The 14,141-nt window shown below is 35.1% G+C and overlaps 1 protein-coding gene across 1 annotated transcript in view; it reads right to left on the reverse strand.

The window, feature by feature from the left end:
• Positions 1 to 14,141, reverse strand: part of CFAP61 (cilia and flagella associated protein 61) — a 344,569-nt gene that overhangs the window by 194,708 nt on the left and 135,720 nt on the right. The window contains exon 16 of the mRNA XM_051975854.1: positions 7,217 to 7,351. Coding sequence (XP_051831814.1) covers positions 7,217 to 7,351 — 135 coding nt within the window. The remainder of the gene's footprint in view (positions 1 to 7,216; positions 7,352 to 14,141) is intronic.

A 14,141-nucleotide genomic window follows, 5' to 3' on the forward strand; every position in this document is an offset into this window, starting at 1 on the left:
AAAGCACTCTGAAGCTTGCAAAAGCACTTTGCATACATATTTATTGAATTGTAAATATCCCAACAATCCTATGAGAAAGGTCCTAAAGGTACAATCTCCATTGTACAGATGTGTTCACCGGGGCTCCAAGAATGGTTGCGCAGTTGGGCCCAGGGAGTGAGTGCCAGGGCAACATTCAGACCAAGTTCTCTTGACTCTGAGGCCACTAGAAGAAGAGGCAGTTCTCTTTTTAGGTTGCCCACTTCTAATTCTATTTTGTCATCTTTTCTTTTCTTTTTGTTTTAAAGCATCATTTTTTACTGTGATTCCCTTCACCCTTGAAAGTGCATTTTGAGGATGCTGTGAGAGCCATTTAGTGCCCTCAGAGCTAAGATCCAGACGAGGATGCTCTGCACTTGGGCCATCGCTCTTCTGAAGCACCACAGCAGTCACATTATGTATCCTGGGGCACTTCTGAACCTTGATGGTATTCATTACCATAGCTCAGCAGGAAAGAGAATATTTTTTTTCTCCCTGCTGGGCTGTGCCATGAGCTCAGGCAGCACTCAGGAAAACCTCAGGATCTGCTCTTTTAGGTGATGTGAGACCTCTTTTTCACCAGAGTAGTTACCAAAGGAAAATGAGGCATACTGAAAATTAATGGACAAAATGACTGCTTTAGAGGTTGTTGGGGGGATGAGGATACCTTAATTCTGTTTTTAAACAGGAATTTCTAAATGATGCAGTTTTAAATTCAGGTTATCTTTGAATCTTTGAAAGGATGATTCCTATATATTACTAATAATTACATGAAAGGTCTATTCCTGTAAATTAAAGGATGCTCAATATCTCTTCTTATTGTCTGTAAGATAACTTAAAGATTGGTAAGAATTTTAGATCTGAAAGTAAGCTTCATCAATATTTATTCTAGAGATTAAGAAAGAAGCATGATTGATTAGCATTGAATATATAAAGGTTAGGGAGAAACTTTATCTTTAAAGCTCCTTCAAAGGTGATCATAAAGCTTCAAGGGTCAAATGCTACCTTTTCCACCCCAGCCATATTCATAATTCAGGTTCTCGATTTCCAGCATTAGCCATAAGATTATTCACCTTCACACAAGGACCAGTGGACACAGAGCATCATTATCTATCAATCCAATCCCATATATACTCTTTGCTTCTCAAAATCTTTATAAACATTTCCATATGTATTAAGGAGGCATTTCCTCCATGGGTCACAGAAAGAAAAGCTAAGAATCATAGGATTTTAACATGTTGTTAAATATCAATATTATGATCATAAAGTTATGACAAAGATGTTGGACCACTCTGGCCCATACTATTTCCACAGTCCTTTCTCAGTGTCAGGCTTGCAAATATAAATTCATTATGCAAAATTGTTAAAGCTTTAAAAAAAAAGAATCTGAAAATGGTTCACTTTTTATCAAAATTCAAGCATTTAATGCCAATAATTTACAACATAATGAAAATTATTTTCAAAATACTTAACTTTTCAGAAGTTTGAGTTTTTTATTCTGAAAGTAGAAATATTAACTTAGAATTTAAATCAGCAGACCTGGGTTCAAATCAAAACCTGGAACTCAATTTCTTTATCACAAAATGGGAGTGCTGTGACATTAGATGATCTCCAAAGTTCTTTCAACCTCAAAATCCTGTCAATTTTAAACTGCTTACTAAAGAGCCCATTGGTTGTGTTCTATCTCCTTTCTCCTGCCTTTCCACAACTTGTCCCTGTTTGTTGAATATACTTTCTTCTGATTTCTATCTCTTCAGTTTCCAGCTTCCTTGAAAGGTCAGCTCATGTCACCTCCTACATGAAGCCTTTTCTGACCCTAGATACAGACTAATGTTCCTCCTCCCCCCCCAATTATTTTGTAACTTGTATATTTATATGTTTTTCCCCATTATGATTTCAAGCTTTTTAGGGAGAATATGGGAACAATGAGAGTTTGTCTTTGTATTCCTAGTATCTAGCAGAATATGATGACATAATAGGAATGTAATTAAATTTTTATTAATTGATGCTTAATATGACAGAAGAACTATGTAGTGGGAGGAATAGAGTAATGGTTTGGTAGTCAGAAGATAGATCTAAGTCCTGCTTTTGCTGGCCTCTTAATATGTCTGAACAAATTATTTAACCTCTCTGTGGGTCAGTTTCCTCATTTGCAAAATGGAATTGGATTAATGTGTTTCCTACTCTAAAATCTCTATGATCCTGAAAATAATCAGAATTTGATAGCTGAATGCATAGAACAGTCTCTTATGTGGTGCCATGCTAGCTTTCACAATGAGAACAATAAATATATGATCTCAGATGCCAAGGAACTTTCAGTCTAAAAATGATACTAATGAATGAGATTCATGAAAATAGTTCCAAGAATCTCAAAAAAGAGTTTGACTTTAAGTAGAACACATTATACTTTTATATGCAGACTAAATATATGGAAAATTTCTGTATAGGAGTACAGAGAAGTAAATCTAAATTTTAAATTGAGAAAATATACTACAAATACACTTACAATATAACATATCTTGGTTCACATTCAGGATAAGCTAAAGAATATTCATGATTTCACTATATACATGGTACAGAAAGAAGCATTAATTAAACTGAGAAATCTCCATCAAAAAGATGCTAAAAAGGTGATCTCCAGAAATCCACATGGAAACTAGACTGCTGGCAATGAAAGTAAAGAAGTTTAAAGAGGGGGTGGGAAACAATTAAACTAGGAGAAAATCTAGCAGGTGCTGAGTAGAATAATGAAATTTACTAGGACAGCAGATGTACAAGTGAAACTGTATCCAGTAACAGTCCATCAGATGGTAATTATACTTGGACTGAGGGAAGAACAGTCAGAGATGAAAAGAAGCAATTCAAAGGGTAACGAATGCCAGTAAGTAACATCTTTGCAAGAGATCACATTCTAGGAGAACAGTAATATGTTTAAATTTAAGAAGGATGATGTTTAATAAATTGTGATTTACTTTGGGGAAACAAAAATAGACAATTCCAGTGTAAAAATCATGTAAATTTATCAAAAACTTGTTCCCCTCCCAAAAAAGCCCCCCACAACTTACATAGATCATTTAAAAGGGCACTCATTTTTAAAGTATGATTAAATGGCAGCATAAAAGATTGATTTGGACCTTTAAAGCCTTGGGCTAGGTTTTAAAAAAAAGATTCCAGGATATATATACAACTACATATTTTAAGAATTATGCTTTTAGGCTTATTTGCTTTTCTTCCCTTTCCTCAATATTTTCTTGTCACAGGCAGAGACAACCAGGGACCCAGATATGTGCCATTCAGATACAGCATTTGTTAGAAATCTGTCTCCAAATGAAAGAAATTATCTAAATGGGAAAGGCACTGAGACACAGCACACATTCAATCTTAGGGACTACTTGCACATGCTAGGACAGTTTACTTCTGTAGAATGAATTAATCCTCTGTAAAACAAAGTTTGTCCCTAGGGTCAACCCAAGAGGCAGCTGCAACTAAACACTACCATAAGTAGTGGTACTACACACAAACGCCAAGAGATTCATACCTGGACACACTAACAAATTATTCCCACTGACTCATATTCCCTAAGTATACAAATTCATATTATTTCCTCTCTTTCTCTCCCTCTCTCCCTTTCTCCCTCTCTCCCTCCCTTTTCTCCTTCTCTTCCCCCCTCTATCACTCTCTCTTTTTCTCATCTCTCTCTCTCCATCCTTTTCTCCCTCTCTCTCTCTCTCTTCCTCCTTCTCTCCTTCTCTGCCTTCCTTCTTCTCTCCTTCTCTTCCTCCCTCTCTCCCTTTCTCTCTCCCTTTCCCCCTCTTTCTCCCTCTCTCCTCCTCTTTTTTTCTCCTTTTCCCTCCCTCCCTTCCCCCTCCCCCCTACTCCTCTCCTCTCCCTCTTTCTTCTTCTCCCTCTCCCTCTCTCTCTATCTGTCTCTCTGTCTGTCTGTGTCTCTTTTTCTCTCTCTCTTCTTTTTCTCTTCCTCCTCTTTTTCTCTCATTCCTTCCTGTCACCCCTTCCACTCCTCTAACTCTAGTAAATACTCCAATGATAGCACTAACTCTTTTCACATTCATTTTCTAAATGTAAAACATTCCACTCCTCTAGGACTAGTTTCTTACTCAACCCTCTTCCACTGATTTCCAATATCAGGAAAATGTTTCAACTGCTCCCTTATAGCCTGGGCAATAGTTACAAACTAGGCAGCTCAGTCAGTGCTCTCTTCTATTAGGCCCCACAGCTGCTCCTTCTTCAGTCTATTACTGAGGAGAGGCAGCACCTGGTACAGGAAAGAGGCAAAAGACTTAGAAGCTGCCCTTATAACAATTACTAGGTCTGTGACCTTGGTTAAGTCACTTCATATTTCTGAGACTCAATTTCTTCAACTATTTAAAAAAAAGGGAATAGTGAACTACCTGTCTCATGATCTTGTTATAAGGAAAGCATTTGGTAAACAGTAGTATGCTTTATAGAAAGGAGTGGTTATGATTATGATAGTTGATAAGCAGCATTTATTTAATAAATATCTTTTGATAGTAAAGTACAAGAATTTTTGTTATCTGTGATTAGCTATAATAAAATCTAAAACTTATTTTTATACATTTAAAAATATTCACATGAATTCCAGGCCAGAAATGAGTAAAGTTTCCTTGATACAGTCAGATTTCCTAGATGAATTCCTCAGAATTTTATCTAGCTACACTATAGCTGATTTTCTTCAGTGACTTTTCCATTACGGTTAGGCAAGCAAGTGCAAGCCTGTCTTAATAAAAACAAATCAGCCTGACTTTAATAACAATGAAGGAGAACACACCTAAAGATATGTCCACATATGTGGCAACTAAAGATTTTGGAGTTAATTTTGTTTTATCTTGTCTGTGTCAATGGTAACATAACCGGCTGCATTTCCAGGTAGATGGATCATAAAAATGAATTTCACATAAAATTACCAATAGAATATGGTTTAGAGGGTAAGACTAACTGGAAAAAAATCACCAAAGCCTATTATATCCCATGCTTCAGATTATGTATTGATTACTCACTTAGTCAGAAAGTTCTTCCCTTAATATTTGTTGACTATCAGACTATTATTAATCTTTATGACTTTCTTCTGCAGCTTGTGGTAAAAGCTCATTAGTCTATTTGCTATGCCCATTCTTATGGCACAATACTTGGAAGACAGTCAATTAGTAGAACCTATGGGGGAGATATTGTATCAGGGACACTTATCAACTAAACTAGACTGAAAGAACTAAGTCATTGTGCAGAGGTCACCAAACTGCCATGAAATGATAAATTCCAATCACTGCTGACCTGTGCCAGATTCAAATTGGCAACCTACTGAGCTGAAAAGCTTTCTATCCCATTACTAATGCTTGGAGTGATCTGTTCCCTTGAAAATTGACTTCCTAGGTGAAAGCAAGGAAATGGAAGGCAATACTAAGATAGACTAAATTGGGTGAAAGCTATGAAAAGTAAGTGATCAGATAAATTTATGAAAATTGTGAAAGAACTAAAGGGGCACAAATAATGCAGTACATAGGGAGATATGAAATTTAAAAGAGCAAAACAGAATTTTGTGGATAAACAAAATCATTTAACCACATCTAACTCAACCAATAGAAAATCTATTGCCCGAAGAATAAATATATCATTATATAGCCATCATTCCAATATCTTCTTTTGCATTATTTTGCCTTAGTCAACAAATTTTAAAAAGAGGACACTTTCTTCAACATTTTCTAACTCAATCAAAATTAAAAGATTTTTAAGAATAGCACCCTTAAAGTTCTACTACCAAGCAAGCTTAACAAACCACTGCTACTATTAGTTTTTTTTGAAAAAGTAGATTTGATTGAAAACAAATTATTATCACTTAATCATTTAACTAGTAGATGGTTGTAATTTTGCCCTATAGCAATGGGGGGAAGTGGATTTCTTTGTTACTAAATCCTTAAATTCAAACTGGGAATCTTTTGGACCACTATAAATAAAACCAAATAAACAAACAACAAAAAACATGTTGAAATGGTGATTAAAGAATGAATATTTGCATCCAGGTCTTCCAAAATAAAAAAAATCTAGGACACAGAAACCATACTGAAGAAAACTCAATTATCTCAAATAATGTAGAGAAAAGAGCCCAGAAATAACCTTTAAAGCAACTGTTTGGCCTCTTCAAAATTGAGCTTTTATAAAGCAGTCATCATCTTGAGTAGTACTTGGATGTAAACTAGGAATTAAGACATAATGGGGATGGGGAAGGAGAAGGGGAAGAAAAGACACTGTTACAATGTGCTGTACAAGGCACTAACATTTGTAGAAATTTTTATCTCTTAGAGATAACATTTGTCTCAGAGGAATTGTTTTTTAGATCTTAAAGCTTACACTTTTTGATTTTTCTCCAAGGGAAATTGTGTTTTTGTTTTATGGTAAATTTTCTATTTTTTAAGAAGAAAAACAATTTACTCCAAACAGACATTTAGAGGAATGATGATTGTATATGTTTCTTTCCTCTCTCATCTTCTTTTGTTATTGGAAATAGCTGTATAAATTTTTGACCTTAAAAATCAGATTTTTTTTATTTCATCCCATTACCTTGTGATATTTTTCTATTCTTATAATAAGAAAAGCTTCTCTTGCTCAGGCAAATGCATTCATTTTAAGGTCAACTATCTTAGCAGCCCAAGGGTATCTAATATGTTTCTGTTAATCATTCTTGACATTCTGCAGTAGTATTCAGAATTTTCCTCCAGAAGCCAACTAAATAAACATGACTTTAAGACTAAAGAACTATATAAAACATATCAAGTACTATTTCTGTCAGTTTTGTCTTGAGTGACATAGAATTTCTTGTCATGAACCCAAAAATAGGCTGAGAAAGGTTTACCATTTGAAGTGATTGTAGAAAGAAAATGTATACTATAAATGCTATTCACATTAGAAAAATACCCACCTCCCCATATTTAGTTGTTTGTTTTTAGTGATCACTATACAATGGTTACTGTTTTAATGTTCAATTTGAAATGAATATTTTGGATACAGTAGTGCATTAGCAAGGCTTAGGCTGTAAGGGTATGAACACCAGGTTCACTGTAATTAAGAAGCAGCCTATTCAACACTAAGACAGTAATGTCATCCCATCTGCCAAACCCTGCATTAGCTGGCACTATGCCCCTTGCCTGCTGCTGCTTCTGTTACCCACCTGATCCTTGGAGACCTCCTTTGATGGAGCATTTATGCCAAGCTCTTCCAGAGGATAGACAATCTGTCGTCTTGGTCGCACGGGAACCAAGTAATGAAGGGCAGATGTCAGGGAATGGGCATAGGGATTCTGAAACTGAAAGACAGCAATCTATATTTTAGCAGGGAGAATGTCAGAACAGTGCATCACAGATGTCGGGTATATGGCTTACAGTTAGAAAATTCTTAACTCGGTTGGCCAAATCCAAGAGAAAAATCAGCAAATAAACAAACATACTCTTAGAGCAGAGGAATGAATTGCAGATAATGCCTGACACTAATGAAGATAATTATGAGAGTAATTACATTACTATCTCTGTGGGAATGACAGATAAACAAGTGGTTTGGTTTATGGGATTTTTCAGTACAAGTATTTTCCCCAGGAGAATATTCTTCTCCATAGTGATCATGAATCAGCTTGATTTGACCTCATTAAGCTATGTTATCTGCTTACTGTTAACCTTTGCTTGTTTGGCAAAAGATGCTTTAAGAAAACACATAGACTAAAATGTCATCCAAGTGAGCTACTTAAAATGAACCTAAAATATCTCTCCTGTTGCAAAGCATGTATTTCTAAATATCTTCAACTGAATCTTTCTGGATGAAATAAACTAAAGGAAATGAAATAATAAAATGCCAAGTGTGGGGAGGGATGCATTATCTCAATTTAACATACATTAATGTTATATTACAAATAGAATTACTGCTTCATGAAATTCATTCTGACAAATAGTGCGTTGATGAGAAAGCACTAAAATATTTATTTAGCATTTATTATTAAGAGCTATTAGTACAAATCAATGGTGGAAGAGCTGGGAGGAGGAGGAAGTAATCACTTCATTTTAGAATTTCTGAAAGAAAAGTAAAAGGAAATTAGGCATAGCCTAATATGTTCTAGATTTTTAGAGAATAGACTGCAAAGGTTTCATCAAAAAGAGGATTTTATGGACTGGAATTCAATAAAAGTCAGGTGAAGAGATGCTAAGTTCTCAAGAAGGAAATCAAGCCAAAAAAGAAAACAATTTTAAAGAATGAAAGGAATTATCTTAAAAAATCAGTGCAAACTATTGATAAGAGAAATGCAAATTAAAATAACTCTGAGATACCACTTCACACCTCTCAGATTGACTAAGATGACAGGAAAAATAGTAAGGAGGGGATGTAAGGGAACTGGGATACTAATGCATTGCTGGTGGAATTATGAACTGATTCAACCATTCTGGAGAATAATTTGGAACTATGCCCAAAGGGCTATCAAATATGTATACCCTTTGACTTAGCAGTGTCTCTCAACTGAATTCCAAAGAGATCCCAAAAGAGGGAAAAGGACCCACATGTGCAAAAATGTTTGTAGCAGCCTATTTGTAGGGACAAGGAACTGGAAACTGAGTGGATGCTCCTCAGCTGAGGAATAACTGGGTAAATCATCGTATATGAATGTTATGGAATATTATTGTTCTGTAAGAAATGACCAGCAGGATGATTTCAGAGAGTCCTGGAGAGACTTACATGAACTGATGCTGAAGTGAGATGATGCTAAGACTCAAGAGAACACTGTACACACAGCAACAAGATCATGAGATTACCAACTGTGATGAATGTTCCTCTTTTCAACAATGAGGTGATTCAAGGTAATAGACTTGGGATGGAAAGTGCCATTCACATGCAGACAGAGAACTGTGGAGACTGAATGTGGATCAAAGCATGGTATTTTCACCTTATTGTTTGTTTACTTGGTTTTTTTTCCTTTTTGATCTGACATTTTTGTGCAGCATGATGAATATGAAAATATGTTTAGAAAAATTGTACATGTTTAACCTATAACAGATTATTTGCTATCTTGGGGAGGGAAGAAGAAGGAAGGAGGAAAAAAATTTGGAACACGAGGTTTAAAGAGGTGAATGTTGAAAACTACCTTTGTATATATTTGGAAAAACTATTCTGATCATGCATTCTTATCAGCAAACATTTTTTGAGTAATTCCCCCCTATAATATGTATATTATTTACGTGTATTTTATATTAAAAAAAATAAAAAAATTAAAGAATTAGATGAAGCTAAAAAAATGGATCCTAGAGTCAATGTTGAAAAATTACCCATGCCTATATTTTATGAATAAAAAGCTTTAATTTAAAAAAAAAGAAAGTAACTTCATCTGAATATTTTAAAATAGAGCTGAATCTTGGTAGTGAAGGTACAGTCTCTACATGTGCACAGTTTGCTCTCCTTTAACAAAATCCTTATACTACTCAAAAAAAATGCACCCTAGAGTCAGTATAGACTCATGGAGGTTTATTGGGTAGAGTGACTATGTCACTACAGGGTCAAGTGTGCATTTTAAGGAAATCATTTTGGCAGGTTTGGGGAAGGATAAATTAAAGAGGAAAGAGATTTGAGTTGGGAAACAAACAAAATGGGTTAGAGATGAGAGACTGATGTTATGATATGAACAAATAAAGAAGACAGAGAATAGTGATAGAGATGACAAGATTCATCAACTTTGGATAGGATATTAGATAGGATATGTAGGTTGAGGGAGTGTTTGGAGCTAATTTGTTGCAAATCTAAGTGACTGGAAGGATGATGGGACCCTGGTCAATGATAGGAAAGTTTGGAAGAGGGAAGGGTTTGTGAGAAAAAATAATGTAATGAGATCTTAATCCTGTACAATTTGTTCTAACCCATCCAAAACTAAAAAGTTGGATGTAGAACTCTTACTCAACAATTAAGTGCCTTGGAGTACAGAGCCTTCCTTCTAGAGGGTTCCTGCAATATTCATGAAGGGAGTGTGAAAAGGAGGATTTTCCAAGTGGCCCCTGTTTAGCTACTGTTGTGGATATTTATGTAGTTAAATTGTAACTATTCTGAGTTCAAAATTTAGGGTGTTGGAAATTTGGGAAGAGGAAGGAGTCAGATTAGGGGATTTTGAGGGATTAAGGGTAGCTACAGTTATGTTAGAGACAGGTTGTCTACATGAGGAGGATAAGATTTAACCACACTTCCCATTTGACTGAAGAGTCACACACTCCTTGAGGCTTTCATTTTTAAGACTACTCTATAGAAAATCTGTGATGCTCCCAGTGAAGAAACTCCCTTCACCATTGCAGATCTATAACTGGTCTGTGGAGAGCTGCCCACAATCCTGGGAGACTCAGGCACTTTCACATAGCTAGTAGGTGTCAGAAGAGGGTCTTGAATCCCGGCTTTCCTGATTCTCTATCCATTATTCCATATGTCTGTCAAAGCAGGGTAGAATCACTGCTTTGGGTCAAAGAGATAATGAAAACTAATGTAGAGAAAAGGCAGAACTTTTCAATTCATTTTGCTTTCTTATTTATTTCTAGCCCCTACACCAGTGATGAGTGCCTCCCAGGGCTGTCAGTTTGGGGAGGAGAGCAAGCTGATCATCCTTGGTAAGGGAGTTTTTTCATTTCCTCTCCCAGAGCTACCCTCGCCTTTCCAGATTTCAGTACTTTGTCTCAGCTGCCATCTCATTCTGGACTCTCCCTCAGTATTTAAGGCTCTCTCATGCAGGAACATCCCTTTGCTATGCCAGCCCCCTCTTCCACTGGTACATTCTTCCTGGGGATACCATTTTGGAAAGAAGCACAGTTCAACCATCCTTCATTTCCTTCCTATTTCTACTTAAGATGCTCCAGACTTCAATACATATCCCTAACCCTGGAGGAAAAAGGATTTACCTTCTATCCATCATACCTTTTCAGTTCCCTTTTGTGTGCTGTTTTTCCTCCTCCATTAGATTGTAAACTCCTCAAGGGCAGAAACCATTTTTTTGCTTGTATTTTTATCTACAATGCTAAGTTTGGTGTCTGGCATGTAGGAAGCCCTTAATAAATGCTTATTGTTTCACCTTGCCTTTTTCCTACTTTATTCTAAAGGTAGAGTAGTGCTTCCCTACTCCCAGGAAGAATGCCTACATCTAAAGTTGCCGAGGATGGTGTATATCATAGGCCACTGCACTCATTTCTAACTCTAACAGTAGCCCAGGCCATCTTTGGGTATCAGTGAGGTTATCTCCAGCACTGATCCTGGCACAAAATCAGCATCATAAAGAATTGAAGGCCTGCTCAATGGTCTCAGATATATGACTCTTACTAGCTGTATAATCCTAGGCAAGTCATTTAATTCCAATTAGCTCCAAAAAAAGGCTTGCTCAAGTGAACCTCTAACTTCTGAGGAGTTTCCAGGTTGGGTGCCATGAGTCTTTGCTGATAGTCTTAGGTCCTTCCCTGCTAGGCTCTGTTTTACAGGAAAAGAACAATGTCCTTTGAATTGTAACAGAAGAAAAAGTTCAAACACCAGATATATACGTAAGGGGACACTAAAAGGGATGTTTGTCACTAGAGTCAGGAGAACTACCTCACAGATAATAAAGTTCATTATTAATAATCATAGTAATAATAATAGCTAGTAGGTATAAAGAGATTACATATCAAATTTTCAGATGACAGAAAACTAGGATGTGTTGTTGGAATGCTAAGCAACAGGTTAAGAATACAAAAAAAGTGCTTGACAAGTTAGGATATTGGGCCATACCTGATTAGATAAAATTTAAAAGGGACAAAAGAAAAGTTTTTGATTACTTGATGATTCATCTGGAAAAAAATCCTGAGGTTTAGTGAACTGCAGGTGTTACATGTGAACTACAAGTTCATTATAGTGTGAGAACTAAGAGAGATAAAGGAATCTGAAAGTACTGTCCAGGACTAAGGAAGGAATAACTCTGGTCAGGTTAAGGCGGGAGTATTGTGTATGGATAGGATGCTTCTTAGGAAAAGAGGAATAAGGATAGGAATGAACTCAAGGTCAGGTCACATCAGGATCTGTTTAAGGAAGTAAAGCTGTCTATTGTGAAGAAGAGAACACTCATGGGGAAAATAATTGCTTTCTTCAAATATCTGAAGCTCTGTCACACTGAAGAGGAATTCAACTTACTCTGCGCTTTGCTCCAGAGGGCAGAACTGGGAGTGATAGGTGAAAAATGCAAAGAAATAAATTTAGGTGTCGTGTAAGGAACTTCCTAAGAATTAGACCCTCAGGTGATATTGGGATCTCTATCCTGTAAAACTGCAAGCAAAATTAGGAAGATAACTCACTATGTATTGTTTAGGTAATTCTAGGCTAGATATAGGCTGGATTTGATGGCTTTTGAAGTCTCTTCCAACTTAGATCCTGTGATTTCTATTTCTTTCACATTTCTTCAATGTCAGAGAATTCTAGGAAATGATCTCCAGAAATTTATAATCATTTAATTCTAAAAATTTAGGTACCTAAATTTATACCTAAAAATAGGTACAAAACCCCTAATGAAGTGTTTGTTTAATGTAAGTTCTGAAGAACTTCATTTATTTCACAAATGTTTCAAATATTATATTTCTAATTTGCTTTAAAAAACCAGCCTAGTAATGCTGAATGTAATTAAATAGATTGTAGTCAGCATAAGGCTTTCTAACTGAATTTCTTAAAATATAAAGCACTTCAAATTTCACAATACTGGGCTATAGGACAACCCAAATATTTCTTTTTTTTTTTTTAATAATCTTGATTAAATTTTTCAAAGATTTCACCTAACTTTGTATTGTACAATAAAATGTGGATGAAACCATCCAGATAATGCAAGTACAATAAATCAAAATGACCTTGCTTTGATTACTTGGATATTTTAAACATTAGTTTGTTGTTTTTGTCTGAGTTAACTGCACAATTATTTCCAACTTTCACTTAAATCTATAGAAATACACACTAGCATAAAAAATGAACAATAAACATTTATCAAAACTTATACCTATGTTATATATGTGTGCATATGATTAGTTTTAAAGGGCTCCTAATTCTGTATTTTAATATACATATACAAATATTAAATGAGTGTCCAAAATACTACTTTTCTTCTTATTACTAATGGATTTACAGCATGCAGGTAACACTGTGAATAAAATGAAGAGTTTGGTATTACATCTTGAAAAACATCAAACTAGTATTAAAAAAGGAAATTTCCTTCTTTTAAAGAAGAAAAATTTGATGGTCCAGGGTTCCTGGTCTCCCCAAATTAAAATCTGGGTTCTTTGCATATTCTTGGAATGATTTTCATTTCCCTTATCAGGAGAAATAACCAAATTGTCATTTCTAGCTCACAGCAAAAATCTTTTTCTAATGCACAATTTTCCCTTTTTCATTACCCCTCAAAACAAACAAATACATCTATTAATAGATAATAAAGATTGTCAAAATCCTTGTTATATTTGTGTATTTGCACAGTTTTACAAAATTTTAGGGTTGCTAAATCATATTATTTCAATTTATGTTGGCTTACTTTGGTTTTTAAGAAGAAATTCAATAATTTCATTCAATCAGAACCTGCCCTAACATACGTACTGGATCAAAAATGAATTCTAATACACTAACTTTCGTCATTGAGGCTGATGTTTCACTGATCCATATTACCAAGATGATTCTACTTTACAAGAAAGACAAAGGCTAAATTTGGCAAAACAGAAAATTTTATATGGTAAGATCATGGGACTAAAGGTTGGCCTATCACCTTATAAAGTGATCACCTTTATAGAAACCCATAAAACCCATAAAAAGAAGGGCATATATTAATCTATATGGTCTATTATAATATACTATATATATAATACATATATACAATATATATTACACATATATAAGTATATATATATATATATATTCACAATGGAGTTTTTTACATTGTCACAAAGACTGGAGTTTAGGAAACTTTATCAGTATAGTAGGCATACAAAAATAGTTATTTTGGAACAACTTAATGCTGTTAGAAAAAAATGACAGCATTATTTTGATGTTGTACAAATATACCTTGACAAACAATGTGAAATTCTGGCACC

Source organism: Antechinus flavipes, chromosome 2 (genome assembly GCF_016432865.1).
Source record: "Antechinus flavipes isolate AdamAnt ecotype Samford, QLD, Australia chromosome 2, AdamAnt_v2, whole genome shotgun sequence".
Taxonomy (NCBI): Eukaryota; Metazoa; Chordata; class Mammalia; order Dasyuromorphia; family Dasyuridae; genus Antechinus; species Antechinus flavipes.